Source organism: Euprymna scolopes, chromosome 21 (genome assembly GCF_053919585.1).
Source record: "Euprymna scolopes isolate OS-2025 chromosome 21, ASM5391958v1, whole genome shotgun sequence".
NCBI classification, from domain to species: Eukaryota; Metazoa; Mollusca; class Cephalopoda; order Sepiida; family Sepiolidae; genus Euprymna; species Euprymna scolopes.
The window spans coordinates 46,952,007-46,975,071 of record NC_136502.1 but is presented as its reverse complement, the minus strand read 5'-3'; the positions used below and the strand labels follow the sequence as shown (position 1 = coordinate 46,975,071).

At 35.9% G+C, this 23,065-nt stretch overlaps 1 protein-coding gene across 2 annotated transcripts in view; it reads left to right on the top strand.

Annotated features, from left to right (window-relative positions):
- LOC145242228 (uncharacterized) overlaps positions 1–22,789 on the top strand; it is a 54,567-nt gene extending 31,778 nt beyond the window's left edge. The window contains exons 1-2 of one of the 2 annotated variants that reach the window (XM_080105225.1): positions 13,668–13,794; positions 21,433–22,789. In XM_080105225.1, the coding sequence (XP_079961351.1) occupies positions 21,811–22,650 (840 nt within the window). In that variant the 5' untranslated portion in view covers positions 13,668–13,794; positions 21,433–21,810 and the 3' untranslated portion in view covers positions 22,651–22,789. Of the gene's footprint in view, positions 1–13,667; positions 13,795–21,432 lie in introns of those variants that run through there. The other variant, XM_080105226.1, reaches the window with a different exon arrangement.
- The last annotated feature ends 276 nt before the right edge of the window (positions 22,790–23,065 follow it).

Below are 23,065 nucleotides of genomic sequence, written 5' to 3'. Positions count from 1 at the left end.
GTCATGCCCACAGTCTTCTGGGACCAGGACGGAGTAGTGATGACAGATTTCCTGACAAAGGGTACCATAATTACAGGAGCCTATTATGCTTCACTTTTGAGGAAATTAAGGGAAGCTATCAAAATCAAGAGGCGGGGCAAGATCAGCAAAGGTACCTTCCTCCTGCAGGACAACGCTCTGGTCCACAACTCGCATGTCACCGGATCAGAAGCACAGTGATGATATGGACAAAGTATCCGTCACCTTTGGCTTTGTACTGATTCAACAAGTTCTGACGGATATTCCGTCTTTTAGTATTTTAGGCTTGTGCATTCATGGAAACGACCTAGCACAGATTTTTCTGTATCCCAGGGATGACATCATTTCCAGTGCACTGACATTTGTGCAGTCATGAACGCACGCAGACACACACACACGCACACTTGCGTGCAAATAACAAACCATTATTCATTGCAATTTTCCCCGTGCATTTTGAAAAAAATATATTCTCTCAGCAACAGCACAATTTCAAATATGCCCACACACTTTTCTCAAACAACAAAAGTAAAAATAACATGTTTGGCGGATGTAGGTGAAAGCAGCATCACGTGACACGACCAGCCAATGAGAAAATTAAGAAAATAATTTTTTTTAATGAATTTTCAAATGCCAAAATATCAGCAGAAGCTAATGCTTTCTGGAGCTGGTTTGGATCTATAAAAAAGAGCACTTTATGCTCAAACAAGTCAGTCAACCTTTTGAGCAGCATGGCATAGACATCAATGTCGACCCGTCCGCATTGGACGTTAAGCACGCATACGCCCGACAATTAATTCCTCCACATGGAGACAGACTTGCTACCCTAATGGACTTTTTACTCTTTTCTATCTCTCTCCTAAGTAAGTAAGGGACTTTTATATTGTTTAATCCTTCCTTAAAAAGAATAGTTTTCTTCTTTACATAAAAACATTTAATTACCTCAGTCACCATTCACAAAGAAAACAACCTTTTCTATTCATTTATTTATTTACAATAATTTGAAATTAATCTCACTTAAACTTCTGACCCTCAGTACGCATTCGTGTTCCACTCTACACACTTTACTCACTGTTATCCACTAATCAGCATGAGTGAGTTGGTCAAGGTGCACAGTGTTTTCTGGGAGGGGGGAGGCTGTGCATGGGCATCTGGAGTGCACTTTATTACTCAAATCTCTGTCACTACTCTGAAATCAACAAACCCATCTCCTAACTGTGCTGACATCAATTGCATCATCTTCGTAATCGTTCAACAGGCATCGGTAAATGTTGATTGGTTCAATTTTTTTTCCTGCATAGAGGAATTAAATGACGCATCAATGCTTTTGACATGCATCCATAATGGAGAGTGCTTTCTTAGAGTCTCACACCGTCAATATTGGCAACAAAGAAGTGAAACTTTCAAGTCTTGAATGCATAAGTTCGGTCATCATAACAATGCAATTTGCAATCCTCTCTGATTCATTCGGGTGGAATAAAAAATAGAAGGTATTACTTTTGGAACGACCCTCGTATATATCTATCTATTTATATATATCTTCTATAATATAAAGCTGAACGTGTGTGTGTGTGTGTGTGTGTGTGTGTGTGTGTGTGTGTGTGTGTGTGTGTGTGTGTGTGTGGTCACGAATGGTGAGAATAATCTAAAACGCTTGGAATCAGGTCTCCCCTTGCTGTTATTTCAGATCATTTGAAATCATGTTTGTAAGTTTTAATCTCCCCTCCATCAAGGCCAGAAGTTTGTGGGGGAAATATCAGATATTTTGTAATTCAAATGCAAAACTTTCATAACAAAAAACAATGATTGACGTATTAAATGTGTGACATAAAAGGCAAAGTTTACACTTACTATAACATAAATTATATTTTATACAGACTGTTTCAACATATTAGGCCTAAAAAAAGTAAGTCTTAATCTTTTTTTTTTTTTTTTTTAGGGGTTAAACGACGCTGGGTCACATGTAAAAATTGACCATTTTTAATTTAAGATATTAAATAAATTATGACGAAAATATGTTTTGCAGGCAATTAAACACACTTGCTATGGTATAATTATTATAATAAATCCTGGGCAACACCGATTAAATTTTATAAACAAAAAAAAGGAGCAGATAATGTATGGGGTGATGGATTTTTCTCACATGGAAAATTGGCCCTGTGTCTGACTAACTCTGTCCTTGTGGGGATGCAAGTAAATGAGGACATTTGTTTGAATTATTTTTCTTTAACAAATAAAAAAGGTTACTTAAAAATTAAGAATGAGCGAAAAAATTTTTCCTCTGAAATAAAAATAATAATTCAGTTTAGAAGAATATTTCGAAATGAAAACAAACCTATTACAGAAAATATTTAATAATGTGTTCCGTTTAAAACAATTTTTCAATTAAACTATCACAAATTAAAAGGTTTCAGATTTCAGATAAAATAAGTTAAATCAAATATAAAATGAAATGAAAATAAACTAAATAATTAATTTTTTTAATTAGTACAGTTGAAACAAAGCTATTATGTCGAATAAGTAATATCATCGAGCTAATTATTTAAATAGATGTAATTTAATGTGATATGCTAATGACTGTAACTCAATCTATGTAGATGTGGTTTGAAGAATGCCATATACAGAAATTACTCATAAAATATAATGTCTCCTTTGACAGAAGTATCCTATCATGGGCGTTAATATTTCTTGACCAGGAGAGGTGTACACACATAAGGCCATTATATTTCTTTGATCATTGGAAGTTGCACACACAAACAAACACCCACATGAACGCTACTACTTTATATATTTAGATTACGCAGAAGTGATTCAATAAAAAAGATCTAAACTGCTAAAAATCATTTTTTTTTTTTAAATTCTTGTATTTAAAGCCAGAAAGTGTTCTGTTGTTTGCAGACTTTAAAACCACTTTACAATTTCCTACGAAATCGCTGAGTCGATCGTTTTGTTCGCTATTTCTCTTCTACAGCTTAATAGATGTTGGGGTTCTTTAAAGTACAGGATGGCAAATTTTTCATGAAGGCATAATCTACATGGATCGTCTAGGTCCCTACATCCATGAATTACAACTTGGAGCAATATTGGAAACTATAAAAATTCTGAAAAAGCCCTTGGATACTCTACAATCGTCGGTTAGGCTGCAACTTAGACTGTGGACTAGGATCCGTTGCACCATACAACTTTGAAACAAGAAAAAAGAAAGAAAAAGAGAGAGTGGTCAATTATGTGAGGTAGGTAGAGGGAAACTTCGAATAACCAATAAGAAGCCGTGGACAATGAGGAACAACCATGAAAAATGCCTTAAAAAAAGGATACAAACTGGATGGCCATCGCCCATTATAAAAAGGGCACCAGGCAGAAAGAGGAAAGCAATGGTGCGAACCTTCTTGCCTCAAGAGGTGGTGCCCCACTCACCTCAGAGGTCCCACAAGGACAGCAACCAGTCCATGACCAAGATGGACCAAGCATCCTTCCTCCATCTCGCTTGACAGACCCCAAAAGAAACAGAAGGGGGATTAAAACGCGGTCTGTCAAACAGGAGAAGGTCCTCCTGTACTGCTACCATTACTCAAGGTTTGAGAAATGGGGACGCAGTGTAGAAGAGATACTTACCAAGAGAGTAAGAGCCTTGAACCTCCCAGCGGACCAAGTGCAAAAGAGATCCAGACAATTGCACTTAAGGGAACAGCAAGGATACTAAAAAGAGCTCTCGGTTGGTTTCAATAAAAAGTAAGGCAATGTTTGCAGCTGGTTTGGTTGCCCCATACCCAGCATTACAATCTTCAAAGGAAGAAAATTTAAAAAAAAACAGACCAAATATCAAGGTCTCATGTAAGATATGAAAAGAAACTGGAATCTTAGGGAGATATCAATCATACCAGTTATTATAGGTGCCACAGGGCTTATAAAGAACTTGAAGTCCTACCTAACTTAATATTCCTGTTGAACCAAATGCAAAAGAGATCCAGACAATTGCACTTAAGGGAACAGCAAGGAGACTAAAAAGAGCTCCTGGTTGGTTTCAATAAAAAGCAGGGCAATGTTGGCAGCTGGTTTGGCTGCCGCATACCCAACATTACAATCTTCAAAGAAATAAAATGAAAAAAACGAAAAGGATGGTCTCATAAATGTGAAATGTGTGGCAAAACTTTTCTGTGTGAAGACAAATTAAGAATTCACATGAAAAGGCACTCTAAAATGATATTATGGTTGGAGTCTTTAGATAGTGGGCCAATGTCTGGCATTTGTTAGCAAAACAAACAAAAGAAAATTGAAAAAGAAATGAGTAAAAGGAATTAACCATCATAAAACAGATAAGAACACACACACACACACACATACATATATATATATATATATATATGTGTGTGTGTGTAAAAGGGCTGTGTTTGAGGGCTATGGCAATGCATTTTATGAAAATGGTCTACTTCTGGGTCTGATTTTTATTCTTGGCCTGAAATGAATAGCATACATCAAATCTGCTGGCAAGGTTGAAGAGAAATACAAACAATTACACTTAAATGGACAGTTAGAATCTCTGTTGGAATATCCAAGATAACAGACGAATAGCTGGCATCTGGTAGGCTACCCCATCACCAGCTAGAACAAAATGCTAAGAAAAAAGACTATGGACATGGCCAGTCGAACTGGATACCTGGCACCAGCTACAAAGTAAAAAGATGATTCCTGTATGATGCGCAAGTTGGAACTTAATTCTGGGCATGGAACAAAAACCAAACCAAAAAACAATTACAATACACTGGTGACAATTTAGTTGACAACAGGCCAGTCATTCTATTAAAACTGTTAATAGACACATTCTAACTAACATCTCCAGACAAATGCAAATAAGAGTTAATAAAGACCACACAGTCGCGCTCAAATAAAATTTTTTAAATAAATAAATAAAATAATAATAATAATAATAATATGCAATAAAGAACCATCTCCCTTACACTCATAAATTTGGTGTCTTCCCTTGAAGAGGGGTCAGCAATAACAGTTTGAAAAGTAAACAGAAGTGCCTTGCCTTGCAGAACAATAAACAATCATTTCACATCCAGCAGCTTCTAATTTATCATTTAATCTGTAAATTTGTTTAATAAATGTGTCAAGTTTCGGACTTTATACATTGATCTTTTTTTTTAAAAAATCTTTTCTTAATTAGCATGTTGATAAACAATAAGCATTGATATATATATGTGTGTGTGTGTGTGTGTGTGTGTGTGTGTGTGTGTGTGTGTGTGTGTGTGTGTGGTGCTAATGCAGAAAGTGATCCGCGCTATTTTTTAAATCGTATTTCGACGTTTAATTAAAGTTTTATTATATGTTTTTTTTAATTCAATTGTAAGGTTAAAGTACAGAATAGGTACAAAATACCCCCCTCCCCATGTTAAGAATAGCTTTTTAAATAATAACGTTATTATTTCACCACGAATCACTCTCTGCATGAGTACCATATATATATATATATATATATATATATATATATATATATATATATATATATATATATATATATGCTGTAGAGCAGCCGTAATCAGGTTGCTTGGTTGCACGATAATCAATCAAACTATATAGTGCGACTACTAGTAATTTCTACCAGATTTTCTTTTTGAGAGTCAATTCTGAGACATTATGGTCCACAGACAGAGCTTCCAAATACCGACAAAGTAAGCTATATAATTATGCTCTTATCCACCAGCGAAAAACTAACCCAAATAACAAGTCTTTTTTGGTGCTTTGCTTCTTTGTTATAACAGCGAAATCCAAGAGTCAAAAAAATGAATTTTCATTAAAAAAAACAAAAACAAGTTATCTACTTTATTGTCCTGTCGGAATTAGTTAAATATTACTGCATTATTACGTAAAATATGTACTTTGACGCTCCATGAACGATTGACATCCGCCATTAATTCTAACAACCATCACTGCAGTTACTTTCCCTGACTTTCTAATCTAAAAAAAAAAAACCCCTGGACTGGATTCTCAGCGACATTCTAACCTCGTTCCACCCGGTTCTCGAGAACTCAACGGCTTGACTCTCTCAAACACCTTAACTCCCGGCCTTATATTATCTAATTTATGCAAATTAATGCATGATCAAACCTGATGATTTGTCGCCTTCTCGTCTCCCATCGCTCATGAAGCCAACCTCCGTGACTGCAGTCACACTCAATTTTCACTACACGCCCCCCTGATCTCATGATGATAAACTGGGTAGGGAAGTAGTATCCGTCTTTGCTAGACACAGCTAGCACTCAACACTCCGCTAGACACAGCTAGCGCTCACTACTCCGCTAGACACAGCTAGCTCTCACTACTCCCCGACAAAGACAAATACTACTTAGCAAAAGTGGAGCTAGACAACTAGACACAGAAATTGATTTTTAAATTTCTCATTTCAAAACGACTTTACATACAAGTCGACTCAATCGCATTGTAATTCTTTTTTACAGCGACTGCTTTTTCTAATGATTTCAAGTAAAATAAAAAATATGAACAAAATGCTTTTAATAAGATGCCTACTATGTGTTAATTTACGACGAATTTAGAAGGTGTAAACGGAACTAATATGATGACTACTTTTTACTACAAGTATCTTTTTTTAGTAATCGATTACATGAAATCAAAAAGTAACCAATTGTTATGTAAGGTTTTTGAAAATTAAATATTAAATCCAAACATTATAGTAAAAATGGCTCACAAGTTTGCGAATGTGTCCCATGCCAGTTATAAGGTGTTACTTTAAGATGTTTTGTAATTGGCAAAGTATTTTTAGTATAAGCCTCATTCTGAGAAATATTTTCAGTGAAGAAGGTTTCTTTGTGTTTATAATTAGATATGAGAATAGGAGAGACATGTTATATCGTTATAATGACTGCTTTATTTGGCCAGAACAAATCTCTGTTTGTACTCACGCTAGCCCGGGGCCTACAGGGCCCAGGGGATGTCTGCTGCCAACAAGAACCAGGGAGAAAAAGAGTCTGTTGCTGGTTAGACCTTTTAGACACTCAGCCACATGACTGAGAGTTATCTTGTGATTGGATAAGCTTGGAAGAAAGTAGATTTAAAATTTCGAGTCGCATAAATTCGTTCCTGCTACTGTGCTTGTTACAATTCTTTGTCTGCTACAAAACCATGATGGATGTTTTAACGTCTCACAAAGACAGAATTTCCTCACACATGTGCTGCACTTGAGAAATCTGGAGAGAAACTGGTTTGATTTTGATGGGTAAATGGCTTTATAATGCCGGCCTATTGCTTTGGAACTGAACACTGTATTCATGCACAAGGAAGTGTAACATAGTTCCTTTTCTTTTATGTATGTGTGTAGTCACATGACAATGTCATGTTCCTACGTGTTCTAAAGCAGTGATTGCTGTGAAATGTTTCTGCCTGCCATTTATTTTGAAGCAAGAAGAGAGCAAAGTGAGTACTCACCAGAGGTTAATTTAAGCAGGTGCTTGGAGAAATAGCGTCAATTAAAAAATTTTTTATATATAAATATATATATGTGTGTGTGTGTGTGTGTGTGTGAATATATAGTCAATGTTTTTAAAGAAAAAAAACTGAGTTTGTCGATGCACACACGTGTTCCAAAATTGGCTTCACACACGTGCGTCTGGAAGGTTCCTTTTTCTGTATGCGGGTGTGTGTGTGTTTCAGAATGAAATTTGGGATTCTGTATTGATTCTTAAAGTCCCTTTTTGTGTTGTTACAGAATAGTTTTTAGACCAGATTTTATTTTAGTCATTTATCTGGTGAGAATCACATAAAAAAAAGTTTTGTTTTTTTTACTGCTTATTTTTCTTGTTTTTTTTGGGGTTTTTTCTTATTTAGCATAAACTGTTTCACAAAAATAGCAAAAAAGCAAAAATATATATATTATCGGCATTTCTTGGAAAGCGGAGTTATATATACTTTTTTTTGTAAGGTTTTACTGTAGTTTTAGAAAGGCCTTTTCTTCTTTTTCTTTTTATTTTACACTGTCACGTTCTCATCGTTTTCGTTTTTTTTGTGTTCATTGAAGATTGCATGTATATACGCACGTCAGGCGTTCACCAAATTATGGCGGTTACCATAAACTTTAACAACATTTGAAAAAGGGTCACCATTTCGGTTGGTTCCCCTTTTGGGGCACCTCCGACATTAGAGAGAGAACAAGAGTGCTGAAAAAGAACGGTTGTGGAAAAGAAAACATCGGGTTATAATTAAGTTCGACAAGACTTTAGGATTGATGATGTTTTATAAAAGTTTCCAAGATATAGGGGTACAAAGAGGATGGTACATTTCTTTGATAAAAGTCTTTACCCAGGGAAACTGGTCGGTCGCATGTGGATGCTTCTATCGTTCCCGCATGTCTGAGAGAGATTTCTTCTTTGTATCTCCCTCCAGGACAGTCCTCTATTCCGATTGGCTGAAACCTCTGGTGACGTTGAAAGAAAAAAGGAAGGGAAAAGTAGAAAGAAAGAGAGAAATAAGGGAAGCATACCGTAGCAGCATCATAGTAGTAGTTCACTACAGGAAAATAAGTGTTATTTACTACTTTACTGACTGTTAGAATGTTTTTGATTTCTAATGGATCAAACTTTTTGATTTGGTTTGAGGCCAAAACAATAAATGCTAAGGGGTCAAAATTGAGGTCAAAGTTAAAAAAAAATTGACCTCTGTAGTCTCTATCAAATTACCTAACCAATTTTTAGTGTAAACGTTTGAAATTTTACATAAAGTCTATTCAGACATAGGGCAAGCTTTTGAAGCGGTTTTTGGCTGAAAATTTGGCTGCCAAGGGATCAAAGTTCAAAAGATTTGACTTTTATGGTCGTTTGAAGGACTGGCAACTTATCGATTTTGTCATAACCAAATGGAAAGACATTAAAGATTTTAATTTCACACATTTCTTCCACACTTCTTGCTATCTTTCGGACCATGCCCTTCTTAGAAGTAAGCTTTCATTACATGTACAAAGTCACAGATCAAGGGTTTCAAAATGCATCAATGTGATTCCTCTGAAGTCCACTGAAAAGAAAACTGAGCTTGCCAGTAAACTTGATGAGGACCTTGAGTCTGTTAACGTCACCGATGATGTTGAGACTTCTTGGAAGGCATTGCAAGATATAACCCACTCTGCAGCAGTGGAAGTCTTCGGGATACTACAAAGAAAGCATCAGAACTGGTTTAACGAGGGCAATACTGAAATTAAAACTCTTATCAATCAAATGCACTCTGCACACAAATCTTGGATAGATGACAAAACCTCAACACCAAAGCACACAGCTTATAAAAAGTGTAAAGGTGAGATTCAATGAGCCCTCAGAGCGATGAAAGAACATTAGTGGTACACTGTTGCTATTGACAGCTGCTGACAGCAAAAACTTAAAGGCTTTCTACAATGGTTTGAAGGAAGTATTTGGTCCTCAGAAGAGTGGTGCACTGGTAATAGAGAAGCACTTCTTACTGACAAAACAGATATTCTCAACCGTTGGTAGGAGCACTTTGAAAACACGTCTTCTGTCATTGACAATGATGTCATATCGTCCATCTCATAGAGTGCAGAAATACTAGAATTGTTATTTGAACCTATCTATGAAGAAGTATGGGTATCCATCAAGCAAATCGCAGCTGGTAAATCACTGAATGACCCAATGCCTCCGGAGGTGTATAAATATAGTGGAAACATTTTGGTGAAAAAAATTCATGCTCTTTTTGTGAAGATATGGAAGGCAAGTCAGGTTTCTCGGGACTACAAAGACGCCTGCATCAAACACCTCCACAAGAATAAGTGAGTCAAGAATGTTTATGACAACCATCGTGGGATATCTCTACTTTCGATTTCTGGAAAGATTCTGGCTAGACTCATTCTAAACAGAATCATCCAGCATCTTGTCAATAAGGTGTATCCTGAGTTTTTGTGTTGGGTCATGGCAGATTAACATGATATTTTCACTCCGTCAAGTGGCAGAAAAGATCCGGAAGAGAAATCAGAAATTGTATATGGTGTTTGTTAACCTGAAGAAAGCCTTTGATACTGTGAATTGTGGAACTTTTTGGCAGGTCTTGAGAAAGCTTGGTATTCCTGAGAGCATGCTAAACATGATTATTTCTTTTCATAAGGGGATGAAGGTTTATGTTGTCTCTGTTGGCATGATGTCCAAAGCCTTCAGTGTTACAAATGGGCCAAACAGGGGTGTGTGATGGCACGAGTTCTCTTTGCACTTTTCTTCTCACTTTTGCTGAAACATGCATTTAGTGACATTGACTCAGCTGCTAAGTTTTAATTTCGGTCATCTGATGGATTGTTTAACCATCAACAGTTCAAAGCCAAAATTCTTCTACGAACCCAAGTTATTCACGATTTGCTTTCTGCTGATGCTGCTGCTGCTCTGGTGGCAACATCCTTCAAGGAAGTGCAGGCTCTTCTCGATCGATTTTCAGCTACATGTAGGGCCTTTAGACTGACAATAAGCACAAAAAAAGACTGAGGTAATACATCAGTCTTCCCTTACTCTAAAGCAAGTTGAAGGCATAAAAGGCAAAATCCACCTGATTTAGATTTCCCGAGCATAAACTGGATGGTCTTGATATAAGTTATGTTAAATCGTTTCCCTACCTCAGCAGCAAAATTAACCATAGTGGATCCGTTGATAATGAAATTATTTACAGGATTGCTAAGGCTACCTGTGCCTTTGGAAACCTTCATCACTGCTTGTGAGATGAAAAGGGTATTCAATTGGACACAAAACTTCTTGCTTTTCATGCTGTTGTTCTCTCTGTCTTTCTTTACAGCTCTGAATCATTGACGCCAGACACACATCACATTCATCAGTTAGATGTACTCCATAAAAGCTGTCTTCGCTTGATTTGTGGCCTTACCCTCCGCAACAAGGTTTCAAATGCTGAATAAATCACAAAATGCAAAATATCTGGCATCGGACCATTTATCATCCAGTCACAGTTGCGCTGGACTTGTCACGTCTTGAGGATGCCTGATAACAGAATACCAAAAATTGTGATGTACAGTCAGCTGGCAGATGGGAAAAGAAAGTTGAAAAGTAATCTGTCTGCAGTAAACATACCATATGGGAATCTTGAAAAAGAAGCGAGTGATTGTAAGAAATGGAGATCGCAGTGTGTTGAAGGAATCCGAAAAATTCAATCTGATTAGCCGAAGTAAGTTGAGAGAAAACATAGAAAGAGCAAAACGATTGGCAACGGCACGACTATCAGCAGATTCATACCCATGTTCTATATGCGACCGTGTTTGCAGATCTCTTGCTGGACTAAAAAGTCATCAGAGGCAAAAACATAAATGAATTTTAAAAAATGGGTTGTCGGAACCTCATATGTCATACTGACGGGGAGAGTCCATGAAAGTGACCTTGTATGACCGTCTGTGTGAGGAACGATTTTTACCAAATTACTTTGTCAATTTTTAGTCTACTGATCTGAAACTTGATATATAGGGGATTTGGACCTGTAGAACAAATTCGATTTGGTTTTTAGCCAGTAAAAATAGCTAAGAGGTCAAAAATTGAAAAAAAAAAAAAAATGGAACTTGGCAGGTGGGTGTTGACTTCAAGTATATCCTATCCATATGCAAATATACATTTTTTTTTTACACAGGCATCATCACATTATCAAGGCCAAGAGGCCACTCGAGGATAAGGGTTAAAGAGTGTACAGTAGAAATTGGACAATATAGTAACCGTTAGTAATGGAAATTCGGTAAATTTGTTAACTTATATGGAACAGCTCATCAAAAACTTGTTTACATTAGACTTGAAGACAACCATATTGTAGTCAGCTCGAAAGCAGGTAAACGGAAGACAGTTCCACAGGCATGCAGTTCTAAGAAAGAAGCTTTGTTCATGGAATCTACGTTTAGGTTTAGGCACAGATAAAGAGTGGGGGGAATTATTGATAGTGTTTTCAGCTAGACGGGTGTTTCTTGTGAAAGTTTGGCGAGGGGACCATAGACTGAAGCTCAGTTGAATACTTTCCATGAAAATAACGATACATCAAAGACAAACTTGCAACATCTCTTCTGTGAGATAGAGATTGCAGGGAAGAGAAAAGGACATCTCCTACGAGGCTACGAAGTCTATTTTGAACTCTATCAAGGCAGGACAAGTCCTTTCTAACAGCTCCTGCCCAGATGTGGCAACAGTATTCCATCCTTGGACATACCTGGCTCTTATATAGATAGAGAATTGCATCAGCAGTGAGATATCTACTGGATCGATAGAAAGATCCCACCATTTTTCCAGCGACCTTGGCAACAGATTTGATGTACGTGTTCCATTTAAGATCAGGAGTAACGATCAAGCCCAGAAGAACATTAAAGTTAGTTAAGTTTTAGAGTTTTGATATCCATCTTTCGTTAATTCAGATGGTCAGGAATAAGGCGGGAGCACTATATGTTTGGGTTCGATTCTAGCTGATGGCACCCAGGTCAAATTTTTTGAAAAACGTTTGAAATCACTACTATATATTGGGTAAAATATAATAATTAATAGCGTATTGGCTTCATAATAATAAATATGCATAAATTAAAATATCATATTTAAGTGTAGCTTACGACCTGGCTAAGTCATTATTATTTTTTTTTAACTTTTGAAATCACTACTATATATTGGGTACAATATAATAATTAATGTGGCTAGTGCACTTATTGATCCGCGCTATTTTTTAAATAGTATTTTCAAGTTTAATTAAAGTTTTATGGTATTTGTTTTTATTAAATTGTAAGGTTAAAGTACAGAATAAGTACAAAACATCCCCCCCGTTAAGAATGGCTTTCTAAATAATAACGTTATTATTTCAGCACAGATCAATAAGTGCACTAGTACCTAATAAATAGCGTCTATAATAATAAATATTAAATCTGCATAAATTAAAATATCATATTTAAGCGTATTTTATGACCGGATCAAGCCGGGAAGCCACTACTTATTATTGGATACAATATAATACTCAGTATAGAATTGGCTCTATAATAATAAATACAAACTCTGCATAAATTAAAATATTTAAGTATATTTTATGATCTGGCAACGCCAGGGAATTGCTTGTGAATAAATGACATAGTACAAAATAGACTTCGTGGCTTAGTGGGGGATGTCCTTTTCTCTTCCCTGCAACCTCTCTCCCACAGAAGAGACGTTGCGAGCCTAACTTTGTTTTATCGTTATTTCCATGGCAAGTGCTCATCTGAGCTCCAATCTCTGGTCCCCCTTGCTAATCTTTCACAAAAAACACTCGTCTAGCTGAAACCACTGTCAACAATTCCCCCAATCTTTATTTGTGCCTAAATCAAAACGTAGATTCCATGAACAAAGCTTCTTTCTTAGAAGTGCACGCCTGTGGAACTCTCTTCCGTTTGCCTGTTTCCCACTTGACTACAACTTGGATGTCTTCAAGTCCAACATAAACAAATTCCTGATAAACCACCCCCTTAAGTAAGACACTTTATCAAATCTCCATTACTAACGATTACTACGATATTATCCCATAGATTACTGTACACGCAATAACCCTTATCCCCGAGTGGCCTCCGGGGCTTGATAAGTGGTGACTACCATGTAAAAAAAAAAAAAGAAAAAAAAAACACGATAAAATTATTTTATTATTTCCACGTGAAATTAGTAAAGCAATTATGAGGGATTTTGTTTGTTCAACACCGGTTACTTCCGGGATATTTTTTTTTCTAACTTCGTGACCACTCAGTGAAAGACATCTCTGTTTTTATTTATTTATTTATTTTTAATATATTAGGTAAATAATTTTCTCTATTATTTGTAAAAATGTGTATATTTGTTATTTTACTTTCATGTTTTGTATCGTTTTCAAAATGAGATCGAGTTGTGCGTCTTGATTGCAAGACATAAAAACATTGAATTGTTATGTAAATAAAAACATTCGCTCGAAAAGAAGAAAAAAGTACTTCTATAGCTCTGGATCGATATTAGTCCGAATGTTTCCAGTTTTGATTTACGGAACAGACCGGAAATTGCAGAGTTAGTCAGCTAGTACTGACATTGATTGCAACTTTCTCATTTTGTTTCTGACTTAACGTTAGCGTCAATTATCACACTCTTACCCGTCCATGTTAAGAATATATTTATTAATTTATTTCAAGAACATATGTAGAATACGGGCCGTACTGAAATAATCACGTCATTATTTAGAAACATATTCTTAACATGTGGAGGATTAGGGCGTTTTGTCAATATTATGCACCTTCAGCTAGCAATTAAAAAAAAAAATAGCGTAAAAATTTAATTTGGGTTTGTATTACTGTACACATAGTTTCGAAAAAGTTGTCAAAAAAACAAATATATAACAAATAAATGTTATCAAACGCAAGATAAGTTACTTTTTTACCTAACTGGATAATTTTCTGGTGTTTTTTCAATTAATGTAATATGTTTATTCAGCTCGAAAAACATACAGTGTTTACGGATGTATTGGAAAATTTAAAATGGCGTCCGGGCACAGTAAGTTTGGGAAAAGGAGTTATAAATAAAAAACTAGACAAAATACTGTTAGAAACTCGCTCAATATATGTTACCGTAACAAAGGCTGACATATATTCGGTGGGTTTTTAACAGTAGTTAGTTGACATATTTTTTATTTTTAACTCCTTTTCCTAAACTTACCGTGTGAAAGAGAAAGTTGGGCGCCATTTTAAATTTTCCAATCGGTAAACACTGTATGTTTTTTGAGCTGAATAAACATGTTACATTAAATAAAAACATTTCCGTTAGGTAGAAAAGTACCTATTTACTATGCCTCCCCACGGGACAGAGTTAGACAGTACCAGGGTCGTTTTTTAACGTGGAGAAAAGGTACAAAAATAAAAATTGTCTCAGTCGTGAAGGATTTCTCCTCCACCGAAAGAGAACAAAAAATAGAAGTGCAGCATCTGAAGAACAGATGGTATTTATTTGCTCCCCCACTGAGCAAATTAGGCACAAGGCCGTTTTTAATGTGAGGTAAAAACCAGCTCCCCTAAAAGGGGTCACTCTGGTTACCAAAAATAATAATTGTCCCAGTATAGAGGGTTTCCCCTCCATTGACTGGTACAAATCATCTTAAGTGCAGCATCTGCCGGAACAGATACTACACTTTGATCTTGTCCCGAAGGCCAACTTTGCCTTTGATAACATTTATTTGTTATATATTTGTTTTTTTGACAACTTTTTCGAATCTATGTGTACAGTAATACAAACCCAACATCCGAGTTCATTTGCTTATTTTAAAAACGGTAAACATTAATCAGAAGGGACTTTTTCAGGGCATTCACCGTGAAGCAGAATGAGTACACAAACAAACCCGAATCATATTGATTTCTTTCATTTGAAAGGGGTTTTTGCTACTTCTGTAGTTTACGAACTGCACTATTTTTCCGATAATATTTTCAAGTTAAATCCAAGTTAATTAAGTCTAAAAATTCAATACTCAAAGTTAAGACGCCGGAAGTGGACTCGGTTTACCTAAATACAGAACGGAAGTCGCTAAGCAGGAAACGAAATACGAAACAATATGGAACCACTTCTTGTTTAAACAACAACAACAATAATAATAAACTTGTATTTTTTTACATTTCTATAAATATTTTTTTTAATATTTAAAATATATTCATGTGGAAATATTTTATTTCAAAAAAGTAAAATTTATTCCAAGTATTCATTTTAAGAACCCTTTTTTCATACAAATGGTTAAAATAAGCTTTTTTTGATAACACAAGAATTGTTAATAAAAAACTTTCATACATTATTTATCACAAAATTCTGTGATGAAACTCGTGAAAGACATAAACATATATTATTTCCAAAAGACACGATTTATAGAAATGTTATTAATAAAAATTCTCATTAGTTTTTTTTTTTCATGATAACACAAGTGTTAAAACAAAACAAAAAACTATTTATAGAAATGTAAAAATTTAAAGTTTATTATTTTTTATTCTTTTATGATAGCACAAGAAGTGTTAAAATTAAAATAATTTTTGGAAATAAATTATTTTTCCATATGGTTTCGTATTTCGTTTCATGCTTGCTTAGTGACTTCCGTTCCATATTTAGGTAAACCAAGTCCACTTCTGGCGTCTTAACTTTGAGTCCTGAATTTTTGGACTTAATCTCCAAGTTTTACGATACCTTTTGTTTATTAAATTGTTAGGTGAAAATATAGATTAGTTAACAAGCCTGCCCTCATTTTAATAACGGCTTGCTAAATAATAATGGTATTCTTTCAGTACGATCTGTAAACTTGCAAGAGTACTGAATTTTTTTTTTTTGTCGATTGAACATCTTTTAAACCAACACATTTCAGGTGAAAACATTATTATGTACTTATGTGCCATTTTAAAATGAGTATAAATTCAAAAATCACAAAAAATGATTCCAGTAGAAAAATAATTACAAGTAAAAGTAAAATTTATCGAATTATTGAGTTTTATTGTATGTTTTAATCCGGAAGAGTTGTGCTTGTGCGGCCAATTCAGTGTAACAAACTGACTTATCTCCCTTGACTTAAATTAAGAGTCCCCCATTTTTAAACGCATAATCATAGTACGTAATTGTGGATGACTTTTTTTGTTAACTACTTTTTGTCTACTACTATCTATCTACTGGATCATTTATTATAATTTTTAGAATTTATACTGATTTCGACATAGCCTGAAATGCGTTGGTATAAAAGATAACCAATCTTCACAAACACCATTTTGTTTTTAAATCCTAACCAAAACGATGCATTTTTTGTTTTTTTGTTGCAATTTGTGTGTGTGTGTGTGTGGTGGGGGGGGGTATCATAAGATTGTTATTTGGAGGTGCGGGGGGGGGGAGGCGATTTGTTCTGCTGCCACCTCTGTAAAATTCATTTTGGTTTTGCAGTTATGTCGTTTGCGTTTTTACATTATTTTTTTTAATCATAAACTACTTTGGTCATTTCTGCTTTGTTCTGTCTTCAGAAACATTCGGGCTGATACGTATTCCCAGCTATTGAAGCGCGCACGCACGCACGCACACACACACACACACACACACACATACACTCTGATTATTTGCTTAATTTCTATTACAACCATGAAATTATTTTGAGTGAAATGAGTTTCAGCATTTTTCCCGACTAATTTATTTCAGTAAAAAAACAACATTAAACCTACTAAGTTATAAGCGATCCACATTGCACATGTGAAACGCTGAAATAAAACGCCTTGAAAAAAATTTATTCATCTTTTTCTCTCATGTTCATTTTTATTATTTTGTCTCATGTTTTCCTGGGCCTTCCTCTGTGAGCTAGACCTGCTACCTCAACTGTTCTACATCTATTAACCCAATAACTCTCATCGATTCTTTCAACGTGACCATACCATCAAAGTCTACTCTTCTACACACATCTCCCTATACTGTCCAGATTTAATTTTCCTCTGAGGTCATCAGATCTATGGCTGTCTGTAAAATTTACATTACATACAAGGTGCCTTCAATAAGTTTCCAGACTTTTTTTTCGTATGGGCACTTTTATTGATAGTCCACACATGAAACTCTAGTTCCCTTCAAAGTAATCTCCTCCAGCTGCAATGCACTTGTTATATTGTTCCAACAATTTCTGGAAGACCCCATGGAAGTCCTCTTGTGTGAGCGTTTCAATAACCCTCATCACAGCCTCTTTCATCTCCTCAAATTGTCTCATAACGACAGCCTCTAAGGTTTTCCTTGAGCTTAGAGAATAAGCAAAAGTCATAGGAAGCAAAGTTTGGATTATAGGGAGGGTGAAGAACTGTCTTGATGCCAAACTTAGTCAAATAGTCTGTAACAAGGAAGGAGTCGTAGACTGGTGCATTGTCCTGGTGGAACTGCCACTGACCCGATTTGAAGAGTGTTGGCCTCTTTTGATGGAATCTCTTCCTGAACTCCCTTCAAACCTCAACATAGTATTCCTTGTTGACTGTCTATCCAGTGGAAATAGTGCATGTAGATTGTGCCCGTGCAATTAAAAAAAAGGGATCATCATAAGTGTCTGGGTGGATTGGCTCTGTCTGGCCTCCTTTGGTTTGAGAGAGCCAGCATGCTTCAACTGGGACCTCTGTCTCTTGATCTCCGGGTCATAGCAGTAGATCCAGCTTTCATCGCAAGTCACCATAGCATCGGGAATTGCAAGATCTGAATTGATCACCTTGACCATCTCCCTGCTGTCATGGCAACATATTTCTATCTGATCTTCTTGGAGCACTCTTGGGACAAACTTTGCACAGATCTTCTGCATCTTCAGTTCCACGCGAATAATTGTGTATACAGTTCCCATACTGGCATCAAACTGTGCTTTTATAATTTCTATAAACACATGACAGTCTGTATCCATAAAATTCTTTATTTGGCCAATCAACTCTGGTGTTCTGACTTCCTTACTTCTCCCACACACTTCTCATCATCCTGCCTTCCTTGAATCTCTTATGCCACTCAAAAACTGATGCTCGATTCATGCAAGATGGTCCAAAAGCAGTCTGAAGCATTCCGTACATTTCTGTGACATTTTTTTTCCAAGTTTAAAACAGAATTTTATTACATATCATTCTTCTGAATTGTCCTCAGATTCAGATTGCATTTTTGAAATTCACCAGCTGTGACAATCAGGCTTTAGTAGGATGTATTCCAATTCCTGCTGTAGCTGTTCATTTGAATCTAAAATCATAAAAATTGGTCAGTTATCTTATAAGATATATGGCAATAGCATACTGAATTTTCAAGAGTTTATGATAATTTTGAATGCCTGTACAAAAAAGTCTGGAAACTTATTGCAGGTTTTTGGTATCATCATATCATTTTCATATTATTAAGAAAACAAAGCTAAGGGCATATTACTCAAGTTCATAATTTCTAGCTAAGGACAAAGGACCAATCTTTGTATAAAATAAAAATATGGCAGATACAAAAGCAAAAAAAAAAAAACATCATTGTATCATATTATTCAGTCTAAAAATTCCCATCCCTCAAAAAGTAAAATAAATATTAAATAAACATAATCAAATAATGTTGGTGAAATTGATTTTTAATGGTCCCACCAAAAATGTAACTGTTCTCTGGACAATCCACTGCAAAGTTAATGTTCATTATCAAACGATAATGATGAAATGTTAATCTTAAATAAAATATTTGCTTTTTTTGTAATACTACCACCAACCCTAAGTCTGGATGGCAATGCGAAAAATAAACTTTAAGATAGAAAAGGTAAATATGAGATAAGTATAAAGGAGCCTTTAAAAGTCAATTAATGATCCACGGGACCGTTAAAAGTCAAGTCATTTAACTAGAAAGTTATGAACTCAAGTTATTTTTGCTCGTTGTTTACTGCTGTAAAAGAATGGCACATTTCAAACGCACGATTGCCGTCCACATTCTATCCGGGCCAGGATCCATGCTACTAATTGGTGACCCTGACGTGATCTGAGCACAAAACCTTCTTTGATTGATTTCAGTGAAACTCATTTTCACTCCGTATAGAATGAGGGAGAAGAACTAAAAATGGATGAGGATAGAGTAAGCAAAATAAATAGAGAAAGAAAGAGAATAACTTATATAAACTCGTACCTTTTTCACGCCTCATATGTTTATATACTTCTCTTAGTCTGTCTTCTTTTTATTGGAAACTACTGAGCCGATCTGGCTGAAATTTTGTATGAACCTTTGTCATGACAAGGTGTAGTAAACTAAGTATGATGGTATGCATGCGATGCACAGTCAGGGATTAATAGGGATTAGTATTCAATGCCAAAAATTAGAACAAATTTAACCACATTCAACCATCAATTTGGGATAAAGTATTCATTCTAAGTCAACGGGCTATAACTTTTTACTGTTTTTGACAGGCTAAAAAGTTTAATCGATATACATTATTACTAATTGAACTTTTCTCAGGTCGAAGACGAACTGGTAAATTTTACTATTCAGAATCACTAATGACGCGTTCAGTGGAAGAATTTCTTGTAATAGCTTTTTCCCTGTTGGTTGTAGTATGATACTGGTCCTGTGCAGTTCTAGGAGGTCCATCCTCACAAGATTTGCGTTCTCTTTTTGAGAAGGGGTTATTGCTAATTGCCTGAGGCGCCTCTACCAAGGGGTGGGGGTTGCCCAGGCATCTTTTGCAGGGTCAGTGCTCCTCCTTGTGAGGGGGGGGGGAGTGCTGGCTTTTCAATCACACTTTCCTATCCCTTGTGTCACATTTCTCATTATATTATTCATATTCAACCATCAATTTGATACAAAGCACTCATTCTAAGTCAACGGGCAATAACGACTGCTTTTTATATGCAAAAAAGTCTTGTTTACCATAGAAGGGAGGGGGGGGCAGGTTAACCTTAAATCAGTGAAGTTTTACTTCATTTAATGTCAATACTAATTGACTACTCAATGATGACTCGGTTCTTTTTTATCTGTTCTGTAAATTACAATTGATAAGATCCATACTCCTTACCCCCCTCCCCCTCAAATTATCCAGATTCTAAAATGTTTATTTTATGTTGTGTGCGTGGGGGGGGGGTCTTTAGGTTACTTGCTATAACGATTAAAGTGAATAAAATAAGAGAAATAACATGTCTGATAAAATAGAAAGTACCTACTTTGTCGTGGTTGCTATATCTGAAATTGGAAATTGCGAACTATAACTGTAAAAAAAAAGTTGAAGTTGATTTAATTTTAGATTTTAGATTTTTTGAGATGTGGATTGGTGATTTGCATTTTTTGAATAATTCGAACTACTGTTCTCATCTTGGATGATATTTTCACAACATTAACACTGATGTACTCTCTAACTCTCACCATGCGCATCTTGACTCGGGGAATTTGTATGGAATTTCGAATTGAACTTTTTGTTTAGTCCATGGAGGGTAGCTTGTTCTTGTTCCATCAGACATGATTAGGTAGAAGTTTTAATTCACAATTCTGAGGATTGAACCATTAATTTCTAGAACACTTACATAGAACAGATTATCACTTAGCACTTGTATCCATTGCGCCACGAGTGCTTGCGGACAGCTCCATTCAAAATTCTGTGCAGATTTCCAAGTTTGACAAGATGCACTTTAAGGACGTCAGAAGTTACACTGGTCGGAATGTTACGTGAATAACATACAAAGGGAGTGAAATTGGCTAAGTGGTTAACGACATGGTTTGAAAACATTTGTGTGCCAAGCTCGACTCTAGTTCGTTTCACAGAAATACTTTCATCAAACCTATACTTGACTTTGTGTCTAACGTCCTAGAGAAGAGGGTAATTAAAAATATCATACAAGGTGAAAACAGTAGACGGAATAATTCAAATAATACAAACAATCTGACTTCTATTTGTGTCTTTGTGGTTGTGAGTTGCGCAAATCAACTAATTGTTTCTTTTTTTTTATTTTTACAGATAAACATGATTTCGAATTTTATTGTAATGGAAAATATTTGAAAAAGAATTTTTGTAAGTTCAATTACAGTTATATATATTTAATTCTTAAAACACCCCATTTCTCATGGGGGGTTGGAGTTGTATATCCACCCAACATTTTCTGTGGAATATTCATAGTAGGGGCTACAATGCTTACCCTACATCTACTAGGACCACCAAGCGACTTTATTGGCTTGAGTTGAAATTACTGGACAAAAGACCAATACACAAACTCAGTGATTAATTTATATTTGTGATGATCCTAGATTGCCTTGAAGTTCCGCAAAGCGGGTTCAATGGGTTAGGCAAGAAAGAGCATGCAAAAGTGTTGCCTGGAACTTCAAACAGGAAACCAGTATGGAAGAGCAACTTACAAGTAAATTGGACATTGATACGAGCAAGCCGTTCAAGTGCCCGGTTTGCGACAAACACTTTTCGAATAATTCGCATTTGCAACGACACTTACACGTGCATACAGGGGAAAAGCCCCATCAGTGCCAACTTTGCGGCCGGTCGTTCTCGCAACACTATAACCTCAAGGCCCACATGGAGACGCATATAAGTGTGAAAGTGTTCCGCTGCCGGATCTGTACCAAGGAGTTCTCCAAGAAAAAAGAGCTCAAAGCCCACGTCCAAACTCACCCAAAGCCGACGTCCTTTCACTGTCAGCTGTGCGACAAAGACTTCACCAAGAAATCCTACCTCAACCAGCACTTGCGGGCACATACCGGATACAAGCTCAGCTATTGCGAGATTTGCAACAAAGGCTTCCCCAACAAGAGCGACGTCCGCAAGCACATGAGGATCCACACCAACGAGAGACCGTTTGTCTGCGAAACCTGCAGCAAGACGTTTGCACAGAAGGCGCACCTCATGGCGCACATACGCACTCATACGGGATACAAGCCGTTCGATTGTCCGATATGTGGGAAATATTTTGCATTTAAAAATGATCTGAAAAAACACACGCAAACTCACAGCGGTGAAAAACCATTCAGATGCGAGATCTGTGGTCGTGAATTTACTCGGAAGGACAACATGTCGAAACACGTTTTGGCTCATAGTAATGCGAGTCAGTTCGATGAATCTCTGCGAGTGGCTAACAATAATCTAGTCTTGGACATTGCCGAGAGCACAAGGACACCTTTCGAGCACATGGTTTGTAATAACCAGTTTTTGTCTGACGACCAAATCTAAGGAATTGTGCAGATATAATTCAGTCCAAACATCCCAAATAAAAAGTCCCTCGTTTATTTTATTATTAGTTTTTATTTTACAAAGAATTTTTTTTAAAAATGTAAATAAAAAGAAATTGAATAAATAAGTTTTAAAAAAATTGATGGTTGATGTACATTTGTTGGTGCTTGTGTAGATTGTTCATCTTTCAAACCAATGCATTTCAGGTGAAAACATTCTTACATACTTACGTGCCATGTCAAAATTGGTATAGATTCCAAAAAGTATGAAAATTGATCCAGTAGAAAAATGAAATTGATATTGAGTTTATCATATGTTTTAATATGGAAGAATTGTGCAATCAATTTTAGTGTGAAAAACTGACTTATCTCCCATGATTTTAATTAAGTGTCCACCATTTTTAAACACTTTATGT